Here is a 21,018-nt window from a genome sequence, read left to right as displayed (position 1 = left end):
TTGGGATTGGGAGAAGGTGTTGTGCGTCTGCTGCTTCAGCCATGGGAGTCCAGAGAGGTTACCGTGGTCTTCACTCCCACTGAACACAAACCTGTGACTAGCATTCTTATCATCAGGTAGACATTATCAACTTTATACACACTGATTTGTTCATTTCTTTCTGGCAGACATTAGCAAAGGCCTAATACGACTAACCCTAATTATGACTTTAATGTCAAACTCCTAAGACTTTAATCTTGAAATATTACTTTAATTTTTATAAAATTACAATTTTATTAACATATGATTATTCTCATAAAATGATATTGATATATATATGGAATCATTGTCGATATCAGATGGGGACACCCTTAACTCTTATATATATATTGACAGTTACAATGCACAATAGTAGGCTGCAGAACTTGGCATTTGCTTTGTAGTTGACTCATCTTCCAGCCAGCAGCATCTAAATACTTTCAGTGACAGCTTAAGTGTAACCTAAGCTGTTTTAGCAGCAGTTAAGCGCTCAACCTAAGAACCTATATGAACACAGTGAATCACAGTATTCAGATGACACGTTGACTGAATTAAAACTGTTTTGCTGGTGGCCTAAAATTGGACATTCCATGTTCTGTAATAGATACAAAAAGCTGTGACTGTAATTAGTGAGAAATGGCATGCAGCCTTGTCTCTGTCTTTTGATTCTGTTGTTAATTTTCCCTTTAACCCTTAACTCCATGTGTTGTCCAGGAACAACCTGACGGTGTTTGACTTGGTGACAGTACAGGGCCACGGGGCCAAAGAGCTGCTCAAAGTCGAAGGCAAATTTCCTGGTCCCGGCGCCTCTTTACGTTTTAACGTCCCTCAGTCGACTCTCATGGAGTGTAGAGATGGTGAGTTGGAAAATTTCCTGAGGCTTTCGAGTGTTTCATTATTTTCTCTTAATTCCTACTTTTATGGTGTGTTACAGGTGTTATAGTTAATATTGTATCTCGCCCATAGGTGTGCGCACCAATAAGCCTCTGTTCACCATTAAGAAAAGCTTTAAGGTGGAGAATGCAGGAGAGCTTCCTCTGACGGTCATGTCCATGAACATTAATGGTTACAGTTGTCAGGGCTTTGGTTTCGAAGTGTTGCAGTGTCATTCCTTCAGACTGGATCACAACACTTCCTCTGAGATCACCATTGCGTGAGTAAAAGTTAATTACCTTTGTTACACATTCTGTACTGTTATAAAAAGGAAAAGCATTCTGCAGTATCTCTGATACAAATGGAACTCACATGTTTTTAACTTGAGTGAACTCTGTTTTCTCTTTAGTCTGTTAGAGTTACGCTCCCTGTCTTTGTTCATTTTCCCAGTTTCACCCCAGACTTCACCTCATCCTGGGTGATACGGGACCTCACTCTGGTGACATCACGAGGCACCTCTTTCCCCTTCACACTCAACGTTACTCTGCCGCACCACATGCTGCCGCTCTGTGCCCAGGTGGTTCCTGGTCCCAGCTGGGAGGAAACATTCTGGATGGTGACGCTCATATTCACATGGTGAGTGTTTTAACTTTTGACTGACTTCAATAATTGTTGGGCAGTTTATATTCAGGTGATGTTTTTTTAAATCACATTACGTGTTTGACAATGCCTTAGCTACATGTTTGCTCTGCTGTTAGCTGGATAAAAACATGTAACTTTGTAGTTTGGCTGATTCCTAGGGGATATCTAGTTTTGCACTGACCTATAAGTGGCTAGGAATGACAGTGTGATTGTAGTTCAGATTTCCAAGGAAAAAAAAATATACAGATATCTTGAAAGGAAATATTAATTTAAACGAAGCACTTACGAATACTGAACTTTCGTTGTTGTTTAGCACGCAATTTGCTGGAACAGAGTTTCTTATATGTTTGAATCATATTACCACGATACAATACACAGTTTGAGCAAAAAAATAAAAAAAAAATATTGCAATTAGCAATGAAAGTCAGGCAATTAATTCAGATTAAAACTTTTATTTGTTTGGCACTAATGTTTGTTTGTTTTTTTTGTTGTTTTTCTTGCAGTTTATCTTTGTTTGGAGTGTGTTTGATGGCCTTCCATCAAGCCCAGTATATCCTGACAGAGTTCTCCTCACCCACCATTAGAAGCAACCATAACTCTGTTTTGTCCCGGGACAACAATTCTGTCAATAACATCACCCCAAATGGAGTAAAGTATGTCCCATAGTTTATTAGATTTAATAAACTATGAAATTTCAAAGCTTTAAACCCCTAAGTGTCACATTTGTGTGTTTTTTTTCTTTCAGTAAATTAAAAGGGAGTTGTAAGACCTACGTGGACACTGGCCACGCGTCCGACAAAGGTAAGGGGCGTGGCTCTCCAGCCTTGGCCAGCAGCCCTGCACCTCGTCCTCAGTCTTCTAAGAAAAGCTCCTCAACAACACCGTCCCAACAGCAGAAGAAGCAAAGAGTTTCACTCTATTACACCAAATATAAACACAGCTCATCCCCGGCTGCAACGGTCACAATGGATGAAGAGCTTGAGGATGCCACAGATGTCCCTATGACCCCGGACCCTGATGTCTGCAACAACAACCAGCCATCTTTTATCAGTGAGATGGAGAACAAGATGCCCATGGACTATAAGGAAGAAGTCCAGAGCGTGATGGAAGACCGAGCTCCAGCAGCAGTTATGTTTCCCATGGAAATGTGTGCTGGTTTCTCAAATGATGCCCCACTGGTTCCTGGACCTCGACCAGGCATTTTAGTTTGTAACCCTGTAGACACGAGCTGCACTGAGCCCTATGCTGAGAAGATGGAGAAAAGGGACAGTTCTGAACCTGAGGTAATGCAAACTCAATAAATGTATAATTTATTTTCACATTTACATCTTGCTGACTTGTGAAATCCTCCTTTTGTTTTTCTGTCCTTCAGAGAGAAGATGGCAAAAGCCAGAAAAAGAAAGCACTAAGCATTGAGACTGGCACTGCACCAGGGAATAACAAGGGAAAGAGGAGCCGCCGGAAGACTGAAAATATCTCCAGGTAGTGAACATAGGGCTGGGCGATATGCCTAAAAAGTGTCACGATATACTGTGTTTCATATCAGTCCATATCGATAATTATTGATTCGTTTTTTTTAACCTGTTTAAAATAAGGACCAGAAGAAAAAAATCCAAATTTAAGTAATTAATTATAAATGTAATCTTTAAGATTTAAAAAGTGCTCAACAAAACTATCTAAAAAAATAAATAAATAAAAAACCTATATTAAAAGATAGTGTTAAATGTACAAATACAGACATTAAAAAAATGCTTAATCAAACAAAATGTGCAACACAAGTTTGTAAATAATAAATCAGTGCACACCTGAGGTAGAACTAACATCTCTGACATCAAACGAACAACAGGGTATGTATTAAGAAAATATTATGGGTGCAATTTTGGCATTTATTTCCTCATGAATAATTAAATTCTTTTCTTAAAAAAACGCACTTAAAGAACAAATAACTGTGTTTTTACTGTTTAATATAAACAGCTGCTGCTGAATATTGTTTATTTTATATCTGATAATACGTCACATACATTTATAGTTGATAATTATCTCTCTAATTTCCTATAATTAAACCAGATCAAGTTTGATGAGTTAATCATTAATTACTGAGAGCAGTACTAACGGGATATTTAGGTGTAATAATCACAATAGTTACATTACTGTCTAATGGGACCAGCTTTGTCCTGTGAACACGTGAAATATAATTAAAAAATATTGTGTTTCACAAGTTGGGACGTATTAATGGTGTCGTTAGTTTTAGGCTAAACATTTATTTCACACACGTGACATGTTAGCTTTTATCCTTCCATGCAGGTGTTAAATCTTACCATAAGAAAATCAATGGCTCTTTGTGGTTTGATGACAGTAAGCTGTAGACTTTGTCTGTTCCTTTCATGAAGAGGTTAGCATTTGCTCTTAGAGTCTTAGCCCAGTGTTATGTGTCGGTGGGTTAGCTTAGCTTAGCATGCTTTAGTCTAGTTTCCAGTTCATAATTGTTGCTGGCAGCGTGCATCTCTGTCAACATGGTTGCCGGAGCTTTGGGTGGATCTGACGGAGGAACTTGTACGGCTTTAACTATGTAGTGGTTTATGATGTACTGGTGCACAGCAGCTTCAGATAGGCTGTGACGAGCAGGTGTGTGTGGGGGGTGTGTTGCGCAGCGATAGCAGGAGGGGGAGCCACAGCGCGCACTGATCGCGGCCTTTGCTCATGTCATTATCTCAGGTGGTGAAACAAAAAACTACTACTGTACACAGCTACTTAGGAGCGACTCAAGCTTTTCCTCTGCCGACATCCTCCAGAATGCTTTGCGGTGCTGGGTCAGGGGTTGTTTCTGGGTTAATGGACTTCAGTGAAATTATAGAACATTCTATCGCACATAATTTCTATGGATATTGATTATATCTCTATATGTTACTGTTTTTATCACCCAGGCCTAAGTGAACTCTCATTTCACTGGTAGTTAAATGACCCAAGACCTGTGAGTGTCCCCAAGCATTAATGAATGTTAACTTTGTGTGTGTGTGTAGTGCTCCTGAGCATAACTTGATCATGATGCTAGAGAGGGAAAAAGAACCCGACAAATCAGGCGATCGTTCTGAAAATGGACCTCACAGCAGAAACCGCTGTTGTAACGGCTCCAAATCAGAGGTGCTAAAGCCTGGACAAAGTCCTGAGAGTGCCCTCAAGCAGAATGGTGCGTATGGTTTGAATGCATCCCCTTCGTTTTATTTGAGCTCATTTTGTATTTACTGTAAACCTTTCCATTGCAGGTGTTTGTCCTTCTCGTGCTCGGAGAAAGTGTGCTGCAGAGCGACGTGTAGGCGGACCATGTGAGTCAGGATCGGACTCAGGCAGCTCGTCAGGAAGTGTGAGAGCCAGCAGGGGCAGCTGGGGCAGCTGGAGCAGCACCAGCAGCATAGAGGGAGACAAGGACCCCAGTGCCCAGACACACGCCGCCAACGCCTCAGCTAGAAAAAGTACAAAGTGCTCGTTATTCACCTTATCTCTAGTGTTTTTTTTTTTTTTTTAGAGATAAGCGGACATGAATAGACTTAAATTTTCAACTGTTTGGGCTGTGTTTTGACTGTTTCTGTTGGCTTTCTAGGGGACTCAATGCAGTACAATGTCCATCCAGCAGAGAGAGACTGCTACCAAAACATGAATGCAAATTACAAAGCTCTAAGGTATGTTCAGTAGATCAGTCAATCTGTGACGGAAAAACACATTCTAAAGGAATCTTAGATCACTTTTTGGTTTTTACTTCCTAAATCAAATTAATTATTTTTATTTAAAGCGGTGTTTCTCAAATGGGGGTATGTGTGCCCCCAGGATTACGCAATGGCACTGCAGAGGGTACTTGAGATAGCGAAAGTGGAAAATTTACAAATGAAAAAAAATAAAAATACAGGGTTTTATAATGTTTTTTAGTTAAAAATGATAATCATAATAATGATGATGAAAATGATCTAGATTAGAACATAAACTGAAAATAGAAGAGTCAGTCTTGGTCCCACAAAATGTGGGAAATGATAAACAATTCTATTCAGGAGGCACAAAATTCCACTTATTTACTGAATTAGATTCTTTAAAATATTATCACTCATTCATTCCATCATTATGCTCTATAGCAGTGGTTCCAAACCTTTTTTTGTCTCTTGTACCCCTTGAGCCTTTTTGTCATACCATGAGTACCCCCTCACTCATACGTATTCATGACTCTCCAAAAGTAGAACATAACACAACTGAATGTTTAACGCAAGTCATTTTATTTAATTGAACAATTAATATTCAGGCTTATTTAACTAAAATTAAACATAAAATTATGTTGCCTTCAAGGCAATAAAAATTATAAATATAAGAAATTATATTATAGTGAACGTTTGTAGTATTAATACTAATATATTATGATTATATTGCTATTAAAGAAAAATTGTAAAGTTGAAATTAGAAAAAAAATAAGAATAATAAGTAATATAAATAAATAAATACAAAAATAATTAACCTGTCGGTGTTATAAGTTTTATGACATTTACCACAAATGGAGCTTCTTTGAATATGTCCCCTTTAAACAGGCATTTAAACTTTAAAAACAAGTCATAACGCACACGTACCATTTTATTGACGGATTTGTGAAATGACTGAGAATATTTTTTATTATCTTAAATTCTTAATTTTTCCACTTACCCCCTGCAATGTGCTCACATACCCCTAGAGGTACGCGTACCCCTGGTTGGGAAATACTGGTCTATACCATAGTATTCTGTGCAAAATGTTGTAATCAGACAAAGGGAGTACTCGAGCAAAAACAGTTTGAGAACCACTGACTTAAAGAATAATGGCACGTTCACACTAAACGCGTCGAAAGCGTCAGGTTTACATAGACAATATATGGTGGACGCGATTCTAGGAGCGTTGAAAGGTTCCACTGCAAGTCCCGCGCCTCCTGTGTAGCGCGTTTTGAGATTTCAAACTTTTGACGTGCGTCCGGCACCTCCGACGCAGCCGACGCTGGAGTTGGGATTGTTGAACTTTTGGGGCATAACGCAGCACGTCGACCAATCAGGAGCATTCCCCAACAATGACGTATTCAGAATAATGGAAAAAAAAACACTAACCGGAGACAGTTGGACAAGCGCTCTTCTGCTGGAATAGATCCCCTGTAGTTGGTGTTCTGGTAGGAGATGTGAGCGTTGATGCAGGTTGTCAAACTGGGCACGGGAGAGACGGAAGTAGCGCTGAAAGTGACTCTCGTCCGAGCGCAGCTCTGGTGAATACAGAAATGGCGCCGAGGTGCAAATAAAGCCAAGCCAGTCTCTGGATAATGTAGAGCTGATGAACGAGAGTCGGAGGGGGCGTGGTCAGCAAGGAACGTTAAACTTTATTCTCTATTCACCCACACTTCTCTATAGCACTCTGACGTCACAGTGCACACACTGAGTCACACCAACTGGAAACACAGCCTTCTCAACATAATGTTCTCCACCATATCACAGTCACTGGGTGAATTATAACATAACTGATCGCCAAATATCATCCATTGTATGAACAACACCTGCAACAGAGAAGCCCCTCCCCATAACACACTCTCTTCCCAACTTGTTTGGACACGCATCCAGAGCGTCTTCAACGCTGGTGACAAGCGTCTGCGTGAGGCACGATTTTGACGCCCGAAACGTATATGGAGTGAACGCAGCATTACACTTTATTTTTGCAGCTACCATTCTGTGGAGGTTGTAATCTTTGTTTTATCCTTTGTAGCACCAACAGTTTGTATCGTAAAGACATGTGTCAAAGCGCTGACCCAACAGCATCAAGCTTCAACCCAAGTTTTGCAGCAGTGGCTGCAGGAATGGAAAGAAACACAGGTAAGCAGTTGAGCAATAGTGTGTATGTGTAAAAAAAAAAACGTCTCCTGAGGCATTTATTTGACCACTGATGTCTAATACACTCCTCACACCCTCCCCAGAGCTGACAGGTCAGTATCTGCCTGCAGAGACGTGGTCGGCTCCATTCATCCCACTCAACAACAAGTTCAGATACAACGCCGCTGAAGCTCTGCCCTACATCCCACAGCCACCAGCACCAGCCCCAGTCCCCTACAACACGTAAGACAACAGCAACATTTGCCTTTGACAACCTTACACTGACCAAGTACGACGGTATTAAGCCAAGTATTTAGACGGAGACCTGATGATAAAGCTTCGTATAAGTGCTTAATTTGGCCTAATTGTTGTATTTATTATATAAATCAAATTTTGCCCCGTAGTGGCCAAAGAAATGTCTATAAACACTAAAAAGTTGTTGGCTCATTTTGTATTTTGAGTAAAACTTAACTTAGACATAAGGCTAACATTACTCTGTCATTAGCAAGAATAAGGTGTCATGAAGGCTGTCATTAAGTGTTGTTCACTAAATTATGACACCTGTTGAGCTATGTTGGCATTTTTGGGTTAGGTGGAGGGATCTAGTGGGGTTAGGGTTACGAACGACACTTAATGACAGGTTAATGACACTTTATTCATGTTAATGACAGGTGTCATGTTTTAATAATGACAACATAATGTCAGCCTTACCAAGACAAGTGTTACATTATTTTGCTTAAACGTTCGAATAATTAATTAGTTTTGTTAATGGGAGTTTTTCGCCATAAAAATTGAAACAATTTTCACTTCATGTCAGTTCAACCTTCACTTAACGGATATCTGGTTGTGCTCCATAATTATAACATGAATGTGTACTAATTTAACCCCTTTCACACTAACAAGAATGACTTTACTTTGATGGCCTCTTTGATCCTCATGGCGGCGTTATTTTAACTCTTGAGTGGAATTGGTGAACACCAAGAGCGTCTCCAGTACTCCCGTGAGTTTCTCCTGATGTTGCGTTACTCGGATGTGGCAATCATGGACCCCGACGCAGCAATTCCCGCAGAGATCATCCGGACAACAAGCCAGAGCGCAGCATCCACGCAGAAAGGGTCGAGACGAAGAGGAAAACGTGGAGGTGTACGTCAAAGAATGAAAAGGCAAGGTCTTTCCAACACAGGCATCGTGTACTAACCGTCCCAGAGGATTCCTGCTCACAGGCCGACTCTGATGGACCACAGCGACCACAACAGAAAAATGTCCTTGCTGTGAATTATATTTGGGACCGTGACAGTTCTGGAGCATAAACCCACTATTTAACATGACCGTTAACTTGGTTCAAGTCTGCCAACCATCGCCCAACCAGAGATACAAGCTGAGTGAACGTCACTTACTGCCTGGTCAGGAGAGTTCATCAGAACCTCTCTCAACTGAGTCTGGAACATGTTTAAAAATGCATGTATTGATATAAATAGATGTACACAGCATGTCTGTCCATCTGACCAGTACAGTCCAGTACACATTCTACTGTAGGATGGTGATGCAGAGGGCCAACTAGGGATAGACTGATATGGATTTTTTTAGGGCCAATACCATTTTTTTTCCCCCTATCAGCCATAGCCGATGACCGATACGAAATGCAAATTTTGTTCAGCCAATATTTAAAGCCGATACTACTTTTGCATCATAAAACTTACACAATGATGATAACAAATGTTACGAGTCTCAATTTTTTTAAAAGGAACATTTATTGAATTTAACAAAGGTGAGTAAAAAAAGTTTAACAAATAATTAAAACAGGTGATGTAGAACAAAAACAAAATATTTCTGCTCTCTGTAAATAATGCAGATTGGCGAACGCAGCAGCCCGCACGTAAAAAATGCAAAAATCGGCCGATAATATCAACCGGCTGATGTATCAGTCTGTCACTAGTGAAACGACCCATACATCCTGACTAGGGCCGGGCCATATGGACCAAAACTCATGTCTCGATATTTTTTGTCAATATGCAATATAAATCTCGATAATATTAATTCCAATGAAGTCTGAACAGAAAGACAATTCTGGGTTAAATTTGCTGATGCAAAATGCCACACAGGCTCATTTATTAACAAACACTTACACAATATGTGCCGCTTTAGTCTTTTTTTCCTATGGGACAGCACGTGTGAGTGAGTTCTGTAGTGTGGCTTGTTTAGATGAAGGTCTGGGTTAGGACACACTCAGTGATCATCAAACTGAGCTTCACATGTTCTGAGAAATAGGGAAAGCAGTGACTCCTAAAACAAGTATTGAAAACAAAATAAGCTGTAAAAAATTCCACATTGATATAGATGATTATTGTCATTTTCTGTGTAGCTGAAATAGAAAACTCAATATATCATGAATCTCGATATATCACCCAGCTCTAGTTCTGACTGACATGCCAGAGCTAACACTCTTTTAAAAAGATTGATACGATTTTATGGAAAAAGAATGCCCTGGAGGAGTCCGTGTTCTGAAATCCTGAGCGCAACATTTTTGTCTTTTTCATTCTTTTGTTAATTTTTTTTTCTCCACATGGCATGCTGCTTATTTTTGAAAATCATTCCTTCTCCTTTGCTCAGGAAAAGGCTGCTCAGCTGACTCAGCGGTTTCTCAGAAAGATGATCTTTTGTTTGCAGAAAGCTTTGGATTGTGTGACTGGTTTACAGGCTAAAAACACCCACTAATCCACACACATGCTAACTGTGCATGGTGCTTTGTGTTGCTGTACATTGTTCAGGCCTTTTAACAAACACATTAACGTTTGATTGCACTTGAAAATGCTGAAGTTGTGTGTCTAGACAGTTAAGGGGGCGTGAGCGTTTGTTTAATGATGTTTGAATATTTTTTCTCTCCTCTTGTAGGTTAGCCTGGAGTGGAACCAAAAGTCCCCAAACTTACCGTGAGGAGCCCAATTACATCGGTACAATGACATCATCATCATCATCATCATTCTTTGACATGATAATAATAATAATATGATGCCCTTCATTGCTCAGTGTGTGCGTGCTCTAACATGTTTGCAGGTAACGGAACCTTTCCATGTGGCTTTGCCAGTCAGGATGGTCCCAGTGTGCCCACCAATCAGAGCGCTTGGGTAGAGGAGCAGCCGCATGAATCGCCCACCACCTGGGACAGAGCTGCTTGTGTGGGCAGCAAGGTAGTCATGCACAGTGACCTGTGTGACTCAGTAGATGTGAACGTGGATCTCAACCTAATGGATAAACTTGTGATCAAAGTTGAAGGGCTGCATCTTAACTTTCAATTAAATTCCATCCACTTTTTTTTACCAAAACGTTATGGATGCACTCAAAACAAACATAAGTACCGGTAGTCAGATTAGTTTTCCCTCATCCTGTTTCATCCCAGTGCCAGCATAGGGACACTGGCCCTCATTCAGCAATCTGGGTTCACATTGTGTCGTACGACAGGACCAACGTGTGATTCATGAAACATTCATATCTGACCAATCCCTGTGCACAAATGATCGGGTGTTGATAAATACCGAATTTGATCTTCATTTACATGTTACGCCCTTAAATCTTCTGGTTCCGAGGCGCCGCCCACTGAAGTCAAACACTGACAAAGAAATAACCCAAAGTTGGGGCCCAAACTAAAAATGAAGAAGTTGCATAAAGAAAATTTAGTTTATATCCCAAGAAAGAGTTATATTTGTACTATAGATTAAAACAGAGATCAGATTTTTTATTTACGTTCCCACAAGCAGTTAGGGATAAATGAAAATAGTAAAATAAAAATAAAAATATATATATATATGTGTATTTTTTTTGGGATTTCAAGAGACTGTCACCCAAGACACAATGCATATATGAGACTAATCATTTGTGATGTGAACAGTCTACGTACGTAGCTCAAAGCTGATGATTAGAGAGAACTGAGGCGTATGCTGAGTAGTTCACTGAAGGACCAAACATGTTTGAGCCCAAAACCCAGACAAGCTTTTTTCCAATCTTGAGTGGCTGGCACCAGATAGAATGTATAGCAGATTTATACTTTATTGTATATTCTGAGAGAGTATGTGGATTTGTATTAGTGGACTAGGTTTCAGTTTCCTATGTGATGTAGTTCCTGAGATATTGGAAGCTGAAAATGGAAGAATAATAAGGCCGAGCGAAAATTGACACATACACTCCTCACTAAATTGGCCATATGTCAAAAAGTTCATCCAATTAAACTAAAAATGTACAGCGTGCCAATTGAATTATTAAGAACCAATTGGTGAAAATGTCTGAAATGACAGCAGCCTTAAAGCTCCAGTATGTAAGTTTTTTTTTTTTGGCATCATTTTGTCAAAAATACATAATCATCTTTGAGCATATTGTAATCCAAAGTGTTGAGTGGACAGTGAATCTCTTGCCCTTCTCCTGGCCCTGTAAATGAGGTTTATAAATCCAGGAGCGTGACGTTGGATGTCAGCCAATCAGAGATCTTTCTACAAACACGTGTGCTGTTTTGGGCGTTACTATTGGCTGATCAACTAAGTCAGGCGCGTTCACATGCCATCGGTAGTAAGTTCAGTAAAGTCTAATTGTGTAAGTTACAGCAAAACTCTCCATAGCGGCGCGAGGCACAACTGTTACACGGCAAATCAAGAGTAAAAAGGCAGACCGAGGTGAAGAAACAACAGTTTAAAGGCACGAGCATACTCGGGAGGAACGAACCGCTTTGACTCCTCATGGATCCCTATGACTGTACAGGGTCCGCCACACGTACTGGTGTCAGAGAGAGTGAGAACAGACGGGATACCGCGCATGTAAACCTTAGAGAAACGTATTCAAGGTGAAATATTTTACAGTGTGGATACGGAGTGATGGTTGTCACTGTGCCAGTCTCTAAAACTCCACAAAAAAATCTCCAATAACACAAGATAAAGTCCCTACATTTGGCACTATGTCTCTATTGAGAAAAGCATTCATAAAGACACCGGTAAGGGAGGCTAAGTGTTGGTTTCGGTTTCAAAACGGAGCAGAGAGAGAATTCTACAAACTGCAGCTTTAAGTACAAAATGTGTAGGTAGGGTAGTGTGCTGGGTAAAAATCACACAATTCTCTTTATGTGCTTAGTTTAAATCCAAATTATTGCTCGATTAACCCTGGTTTATTATTCTGTTTAGTTTTGTTATCAAAAGCTGCACTTAATGTGTGGAATAATGACACAACGTAGAGCAGCAGAATAGCTTTAGTTGGTGGAGGACATTTGGTTGTGGAGCAGAAAGGTTAGTGTCTGTGAGCAGAGGAACTACCGATAGAAGCCGGCGTCCCCTCAGGGAGCAGATGACCTTGGAGCTCAGGGACTAAATGTCAGAGTTCTGCCTCTATCAGACACTTTAGGTCAGAGTCCTGATGAGTGCACATGGCTACGTGGTAGTGAGCTCATCTCCTCGTCTCCTTGTCCTCCACAGCCGTACTTCTCTGGGACTCGCAGCCTGTCTCCCGTGTCCAGCCTGTTTGGATCCATCTGGACGCCTCAGATCGAGCCCTACAGAATCACTTCCAGCCGGAGCGGTCGGCCCCCATCTCCCCCGTCTCCCCCATCGCCCCATTCACACCCCCCCACTCCCTTTTCACCCGGGAACCAGAGGGAAGCTGTGCTCCGAGCCAATACTTCAACCCGTTCGGCCCGCACATGAACCTGGACATCTGGACCTCTTCGTCCAACCGCAGCTCCAACTCACAGCTCTCCAATGACTCCGGCTACTGCGGAGACGTTTGAAAAGTCTAAAATGTTGACCCGAATATCAGCAAACAAATAAAACCTGTAATGAAAGGAAATAAACATGAATGTTATTTTACCAATATTGGAAAAATGTGAATATTTCTTTTCTTTTATGTTCCCATTTTCAAAGTTAAATGTTGTAAAAGGTTACGCATTTGTATATTTTTCTAGGTGTTTTGATCCACGAAAATTAAAACAAACTTTGTACTTCATTGACATCCGTCTTTTTTAATTACTGATCATGTTTAAATGGGTTTTTAATAAGTTTAAAGTTGTATAATGACTGAATCAGTGAACTAGTTCATTATTGTTGCAAATAAATGAGCACACAAGGATTTGACTAATGAGATTAGATTGTAATTTTTAAGTTAAACAGGTTGAAATGTTTAACAAACTGCTAAAATCTTATCAAATTCCCTCCAGTTTTACTGTTTGATAGAGACATAATGGCAAATGGTAAAAACTGGCTGTAAATGCTATCATTTGTCTAATTTTAGCCAATAACTTGTACCAACTAAATCTGAGGGTCAATCCTAAACCTAAATTATTACTTACCCAAGTTATAATCCTAACTTTTAACCCCTCCAACCTTTTCTAAATAGGTCCGACAATTTTCCTGTTTTTAATATCCGTCCTGTTCTCTATAGCTTTTCTTTATATTATTTGCAAATTCCCCGAGAGGAACTTTTTCTTGGTCTATAGGACAGAGCTCCTAGGTGATCTTCTGTTGATAGAACATACTATGTTGTCCCCTAACAATAACTCTAACCCCAAATTAAATGTTGTAATAAGTAATAACTTGTTTTCATTTCAAACACATTTGAAAGTAGTGTTTACAGCACAAAAAGAATGTGGAAGTCGTGGCACACACAAAAAGTGAAACTATGGTTTTCTTGCAGGGGCACGTTTCACAATGTGTATTAACTAGTTTGATGACGTGCTTCACAGCAGAAAGTCTTGTTGCAAATGAAACAAGTGTCCGTCTTCTGTGTGCTGGGATAGTAAAAGCAGATCTTGTAGGTACGAGGAGAACATGCAAATAGTGGCATTAAACCCACATCAACACTACACTTACACCATTAGCAGTGCTTTTTAAAGGCACTGCTAACCTCTCAGTGGACACATTATGTAGCACCTTAAAGTCCTAGCATGTTTGTTAGTTGTTTTAATCAATTATCGATCACTTTGGTTCCAGGCTGGTGTCCTGACAAGGGAGTACCATCACGTTTAACGTCTCAACACTACTGCATACAAGATGAGCGGTAAAATGACACCAATAATCAATAATTGCAGTAAAAGTAATATACAGACGCACCAGGTAAACATTTATTATTTAGTAATTGTATAAAATCTCTTGATTGCGTCCCAGATTTGGGTTACATTTCAGTGAGCCAGTGAGCATGTGCTCAGTGATGCAGTGGTTCTGCTCAATACCTGGGTGTGGTCTATCCTATCCAGGTGTGGTCTATCCTATCCAGGTGTGGTCTATCCTATCGAGGTGTGGTCTATCCTATCCAGATGTGGTCTATCCTATCCAGGTGTGGTCTATCCTATCCAGATGTGGTCTATCCAGATGCTGCTCAGACACTCCATGAGGGTCACCAACCTTTCTGAAACAGAGTTACTTCAAAGGTACTGAATAATTTGAAGAGCTACCGGTTTGATATATACATTTTTAAAATACACATTTTTCACAGTTTCACTTTAATTGAGAGGAAAACCAACAGTAACTTGAAAAGGTAGGACTCTTTTTTTATTTTCTTAATTCAAGAACTTGTTTCATTTTCATTATTTCATTGGAAATCATTGTTTCTATTTTACCTAGCCTCCAAAACATGTCACATTTTTACAAATTAACAATTTTGTTAAATTTTACAAAAATCCACTTTTTAAAAGCAAAATTCCATCTGCAACACTCAAATTTTGTCACAATGTTCCAGTGAAAATAAACATTTAAAGATGGTTAATTTAATACAAAAACCTGCAGCAGTATGTAACTCTACTAAGGCTCTGACTACATTTATCACCTGTGAGCTTGAAGCCTGGGAAGTAAATCATATTTTAGACAAAGCTCATTGGTTACTGACGCTCCCGTTAGAACAGGCCTGAGGGCCCTCTTGTGGTACATGTGGCTACCTGGTGCCTGCGTTCACCGTGTTGGTGACCCCTGCCTTAGACTGTGTGGACAATAAAAGGTTCCAATGTTTCACATGATGTCACATGTCCCCATGCTTTAAATGTCTGGAGTCACGCTGTGGGAGCATGTCATTGGAGCTGAGCACATCATTCCAGTATTTATCTACATGTCACTAAGAGGTGAATCACATCCTACTGGCCGCCATCCATAACTTCATCAACTCTATGCTGAGGAGGTGTGTCTCTTAGAGCAGGGGTTCTCAACTGGTCTCACCCTGAGACCCACATTTTTCCACGGCCATTAAATCACGACCCACATTTTTCGAAAATAACTGTTGAAAACAGACATTCTCTCGTTTTAATCAATACATTTTCCTGTGCAAAATGCATTTCACAGCATGTCTGTCAAAACAAAAGTTTCTTTCAAAATAAAAGACAAGTCCAACATGAGAGACTAAATATTTATTTATTTTTGACCAGCTGTACGCGACCCACTGAGTACAGGTCCGCGACCCACTTTTGGGTCCCGACCCACCAGTTGAGAATCCCTGTCTTAGAGAGAAGAACATGGAAAACAGTAACACACAATACTGTATACAAGAGAGTGGGTTTATACAACATGACCCCACCATGTCATTACTTTATGAATTCCACTATTGATCTGTAAAAACTAATCAATAACAAAATAACTTTGATTGATTTAATATATGATTTTCGAAAAAAAACTCAAATGATACGTTTATATTTTTGGGTATAATTATTAAATTATTATATATTATTAAATATATGATATAAATCATATTTATAATAAGAATATGTTAAATATAAACGTGAAGAATATATAAAATATTATAATTAATAATAAATATTAAATAAGGATATAAAATCATTGAATATATACATCATATATAATATATAAACATATATAAAATATTATTTATAATAATAACGGTTGATTTAATTCAATTAAACAGTATGTATATAGCGATATACCAAAAACAACAATAAGTCATCTCATAGAACTCGTCACCAAATATATAGTTAATAATAATAATGATTTCATATTATTGAGGATAATTAAACACAGACTTTTCTTCTTCCTGAAATGAGTGCAGCAGGAAGTTTGGTTGAGATCATGTGACCCTGATTGATGCAGGTTTAATGGTATCTGGATATCTACATGAACGTAGAGACCACGTGATCCAAACTGATTCTACTTTAGACTTTTTTCTCACATCAAAAACACAAAGACCTACTCAGAGACTCACACCAAAGTGTGTGTTTCACATCACACTGTATCTTTAAAACAAGTCATTTCATACTGTACACTATACCTATTCATACTGTACATAGACTGTCCTCATTTAACCAGTAGCTTGTTTATCTCTAAAGTGTTCACCAGTCTGAACACTGGAAAAATGAATCATGCATCAGTTGTTTCATTTCAGCTCGGTTAACATTTAAAACCTGTGTGTGTGTGTGTGTGTGTGTGTGTGTGTGTGTGTGTGTGTGTGTGTGTGTGTGTGTGTGTGTGTGTGTGTGTGTGTGTGTGTGTGTGTGTGTTCATGCGCTCGTGTGCCTAAAAGTGCATATAATTCATTGTCAGACTCTGAAGTGCAGACATATTGCTGTTATTGATCTTCAGTCCTAAGATAAACACAGAAGCCAGGATACTGATGACAGGCAGGCCTCAGGAGTCAGGCTGTCCTAAAGAACACACACACACACACACACACACACACACACACACACACACACACACACACACACACACACACACCATAAAATCAGTGTAACCTCCTCCATCCATGTCAAGGCAAAGAGCAGCATGTAAAGAAAGAACATTGAGGAAAAATACAACATTGGTAATAATAATAGAAAGTGTCTATTCATACGGTTGCCGTACGGACAACACCCGGTGCTATTGGTACGTTTACCAATGTACACGTACGTAGGGTTAGGGTTAGGTTATAACCCTATATCGCAACAGTTTTTAGGGTTAGGTTTACTGTTAGGTTTAGTCTTAGCCATGTAACCTAAACTGGCCAAATAGGGGCGTTGCATATGGATAGAATGTCGGTATATTGATACGGCAACCGTACAGATAGCCACTGCATTAATAATAATAATAATAATAATACACACCCACGCAGAAAAAACAAGGATGTGAAGTAAACTGAATAACAAGATGCAAATGAATGATAGTGTTGAATGCTTATGTATAAAAATTAAAAAGATGAATGAAATAAAGTATATACAGTATAAATACATAAACAGATTTATACTCTGAGTAGATGTAAAAGAGTGATTATAGTCTCACCACTGTATAAGTCTCACCATTAGGGATGTAACGATTAATCATAAGGCAATTAAAAATCGATTCATAGGTATCACGGTTGATATCGATTTTCTGAAAATTGAATCGCAGTACTGTTTTTAACCAGCGCTATCCACAAGTGTAGGCGGTGGGCGGAGTCTGCTAATACTTTCTTTCTGGCCGCCTTCTACTCTTAATATGTTAATAAATGATTAATTAACCCTTTAGCATCGACAGAATATCTGTAATATTACTTGAATATCTGTAAAGTCCGGTTTTTCTATTAGCTCTGTCTGCTAGCATAGCTTCTCTTCTTTGCTGCAAGGATATCTGCATGCCAACCGACCACTGTGTTACCAGCGCCCTCTGCTGGTCCAAACAAATATGACGTAAATCAGTGTAATCACGGTTTTTTTTTTTTTAAGTCCAATTGTTAAGGCACAAAATACATTTCAGTTGCACTTTTAAAAGAAAAAGAACTATTATGCAGTTTTGCATTGTTTATTTTAGAACCAGAATTTAAATTAATAGGCTTCATTTTCATTTGTATTATTCCTTTATTTATTTCATTCAAGATTTATTTTTAGTTAAATTGCATTGTTTTGAATAGTTTATCAAGGAATTCTTTTGACAATGAAAAATAAAAGGAAAATAATACAGTATTTTCTAGTTTTTTTCCCCAAAAAAAAAATTTGTCTACAGTCCCATTTTGTAAAATAAAGAGAGAATCGTATCGTGAACCCAGTATCGTGAATCGAATCGTATCGGGAGTTGAGTGAATCGTTACATCCCTACTCACCACTGTATAAGTCTCACCACTGTATAAGTTGTACATAGTGGTCCACGGTTCGACACGCGGATCGGTTGTTGAAAAAGAAAAAAAGGAACAGCTCTGTGTGTGTGTGTGCATGTGTGTGTGTGCGTAATAAGTCCGTGTGAATATTGTCATGTTTATGCTTCCATCCATCCACGTCTTTTAAGGCTTTTAAGAATTTGAAATGATAAACTCAGAAGTGCTTTCTCTTCCGTCTTTCATTCTTTTTGATGATGATGTCAGAGGCTAGTTTTTAATTCACTTTCCATGTTTTTTTTTTTTTTTTTTAAAAAGGTGTCATGCCTTATTTTATTTATTTTTGTATACACTTACCTGGTTAAAGGATGAAGGTGTCATGCCTTATATTGCACTTGAATTTGTTTTTATATGACTCAAAATGTTATTTAAGCATTGGATTGACACCTTAAGTTACAGTAAATGTTGTTTGTATTTCATGATACGATCTGAACCGTGAGTTTTTGTGATCCGTTGCACCACTAGTTGCACAACTGTATAAGTCGATCCATTGTATAAGTCGCATCATTGTGTAACTCAACCGTCTTGTAAGTCTCACCACAGTATCAGTTGAACCATTGTATTGGATTGCTTTCACAGTATTACGTTGCATTTGTACAGTGACAATAAGATATCTTAACTATCTTGTAGTAAATCTACAGTATATTATTCAGGAGAACAACAGCTTTGAGGACAAAAGTCTCCCTCGTTCTCTGGGTCTGACAGGCTGAGCAGCAAAACCTACGTCCTGAAGCTTAAAGAATGAGAACAAAGCGTGAGATGAGCCACTGAGAATGCCACGAGCGAGGCCATTCATCTTTGATCTTGTACATTAGTTTGGCTTTACATGAATCTTTTCCTCAAACATCAAAGCCTTTTTCTGCACTATTCTATACTTAGACCATTATCCCCGTGTGTTGTGTGGTGATGATGAAAGAACCAAAGTGTGTAGACGTGTGTTGTCCATCATGTCTGAGACTCATCTCATCACACGTCATCTTAAAGAGCTCCCCTTTAAAGGTCAAAACAGCGTGTGATTCGATTTCATGCTCTTTTATTCTTTAACTAGTCTGATAACGGGAACGGAAAAAGCAATGATGTGTGTATATAACAGCTCTCCATCGTCCCCCAGCAGACCATCCATTATCCTGGGACCCCCCTCCCTACTGCGGACCCATAAAACAGATAAAGTGTGTTTGAGCAGCCTGGCATGCAAATATTTGTCCTGGAGGCCGCCTCATCCCGGTGTGTGTGCGTGTGTGTGAGCTGAGGTATAAATATAATGACAGTCCTGCTGGGTAAGGGTCACATGTCCACACACTGACTCAGGACAGTGGTTCTTGTGGGACCCAGGTCAGGACCCACAGGGTAAGAAGCCTCTTCTCATGCTTCCTCCTCTGTTTTAGTATGCTTTGTGTTACACGTGCTCACATTGTTCTCTTGTTTTCAGGATTCAAAGCCAATATGGCAGCAGGTGTTATGAGAAACTTGGTCATTGGGCCTCACACTCCAGCCTTCTACCACGACATCTTTCAGCAGCGAGACCTACATGAGAAGCCTGTGGACAAGCCTGAGGAGAGAGAAGAAGAGGAGGAGGAGGAGGATGATGAGGAGGAGTGTTCAGAGACTGTGGATGATGATGATGATGAGGGTCCAGAGGAGGTCTGGGCTCTGGATGTCACCAAACAGCTGCTCAGGTTTGCAGACCTCATCAGTCGGGATGTGCAGCGTTACTTTGGCTCCGGTGACCAAGACGGCTGTGTCATCTACAGCGAGCCCGTCTCTGTCAGCACCAGTGGGCGTCTTCGTTACTATGACGACCTGCTGAAAATTGCCGGAACCGTAAGTGGCGAGGAGAGCAGAGCACGTGTTCCTGGCAGCAGTGACCTGGGGCCCCTGGCTGAGCTGTTCCACCACAGCGGGCCGGGCCCCAGCCGAGGACAACCCATGATCAAACGCCTCCTGCCCCTCAGCTTCTGGACCGAGCCCCGGCCCTGCTGCTCCATAGACACCTACAGCACCACACCCACCGACACACACTCACACAGCACCGGCAACACATACACAGACCAGTATGAGCCACTCCCCCACCAGAGCTCCCCCACCATTACCAGCTCACAGCCAGACTTCAGTGACCTGCTGGCTAACTGGGATCCAGAGATCATACACACACACTGATGAATGACACACACACTAATGAATGACACACACACTGATGAAGGACACACACACTGATGGTGAACACACACACACTAATGGAGGACACACACACTGATGAAGGACACACACACACTGATGGTGAACACACACACACTAATGGAGGACACACACACTGATGGTGAACACACACACTGATGGTTAACACACACACTGATGAAGGACACACACACATTGATGGTGAACACACACTAATGGAAGACACACACACTGATGAATGACACACACACTGATGAAGGACACACACTGATGAAGGACACACATACTGATGGTTAACACACACACACACTAATGAAGGACACACACACTGATGAAGGACACACACTGATGAAGGACACACATACTGATGGTGAACACACACACTGAT

General features: G+C 40.0%; 2 protein-coding genes across 2 annotated transcripts; both read left to right on the top strand.

Annotated features, from left to right (window-relative positions):
• Nucleotides 1–6: 6 nt before the first annotated feature.
• LOC114455380 (transmembrane protein 131-like) lies at nucleotides 7–13,153 on the top strand (the record flags this gene model as incomplete). The annotated part of the gene is given in 16 exon segments (XM_028436621.1): nucleotides 7–116; nucleotides 733–875; nucleotides 985–1,171; nucleotides 1,342–1,527; nucleotides 2,037–2,186; nucleotides 2,279–2,816; nucleotides 2,906–3,015; nucleotides 4,554–4,720; nucleotides 4,797–5,003; nucleotides 5,132–5,210; nucleotides 7,285–7,391; nucleotides 7,493–7,631; nucleotides 10,281–10,339; nucleotides 10,443–10,576; nucleotides 12,839–12,917; nucleotides 12,920–13,153. Coding segments are annotated over 16 exon segments (2,625 nt in total), but the record flags the coding sequence as incomplete, so codon positions are not given.
• Nucleotides 13,154–19,756: 6,603 nt separating this feature from the next.
• On the top strand, nucleotides 19,757–20,692 carry LOC114471656 (uncharacterized). Its single transcript, XM_028460531.1, has 2 exons — nucleotides 19,757–19,802; nucleotides 19,885–20,692. The coding sequence occupies exon 2, from the start codon at nucleotides 19,899–19,901 to the stop codon at nucleotides 20,610–20,612; it is 714 nt and encodes a 237-aa protein (XP_028316332.1). The 5' UTR covers nucleotides 19,757–19,802; nucleotides 19,885–19,898; the 3' UTR covers nucleotides 20,613–20,692.
• Nucleotides 20,693–21,018: the final 326 nt, after the last annotated feature.

The sequence above is a fragment of the Gouania willdenowi genome, chromosome 1 (assembly GCF_900634775.1).
Source record: "Gouania willdenowi chromosome 1, fGouWil2.1, whole genome shotgun sequence".
NCBI classification, from domain to species: domain Eukaryota; kingdom Metazoa; phylum Chordata; class Actinopteri; order Blenniiformes; family Gobiesocidae; genus Gouania; species Gouania willdenowi.
Note: the sequence above shows the minus strand (reverse complement) of the source record. Positions and strands in the feature narration are given on the sequence as shown.

Bases quoted from the DNA above. Each gene is read 5' to 3' on its own strand.
- LOC114471656 (XM_028460531.1), top strand. From the start codon at position 19,899: ATGGCAGCAGGTGTTATGAGAAACTTGGTCATTGGGCCTCACACTCCA.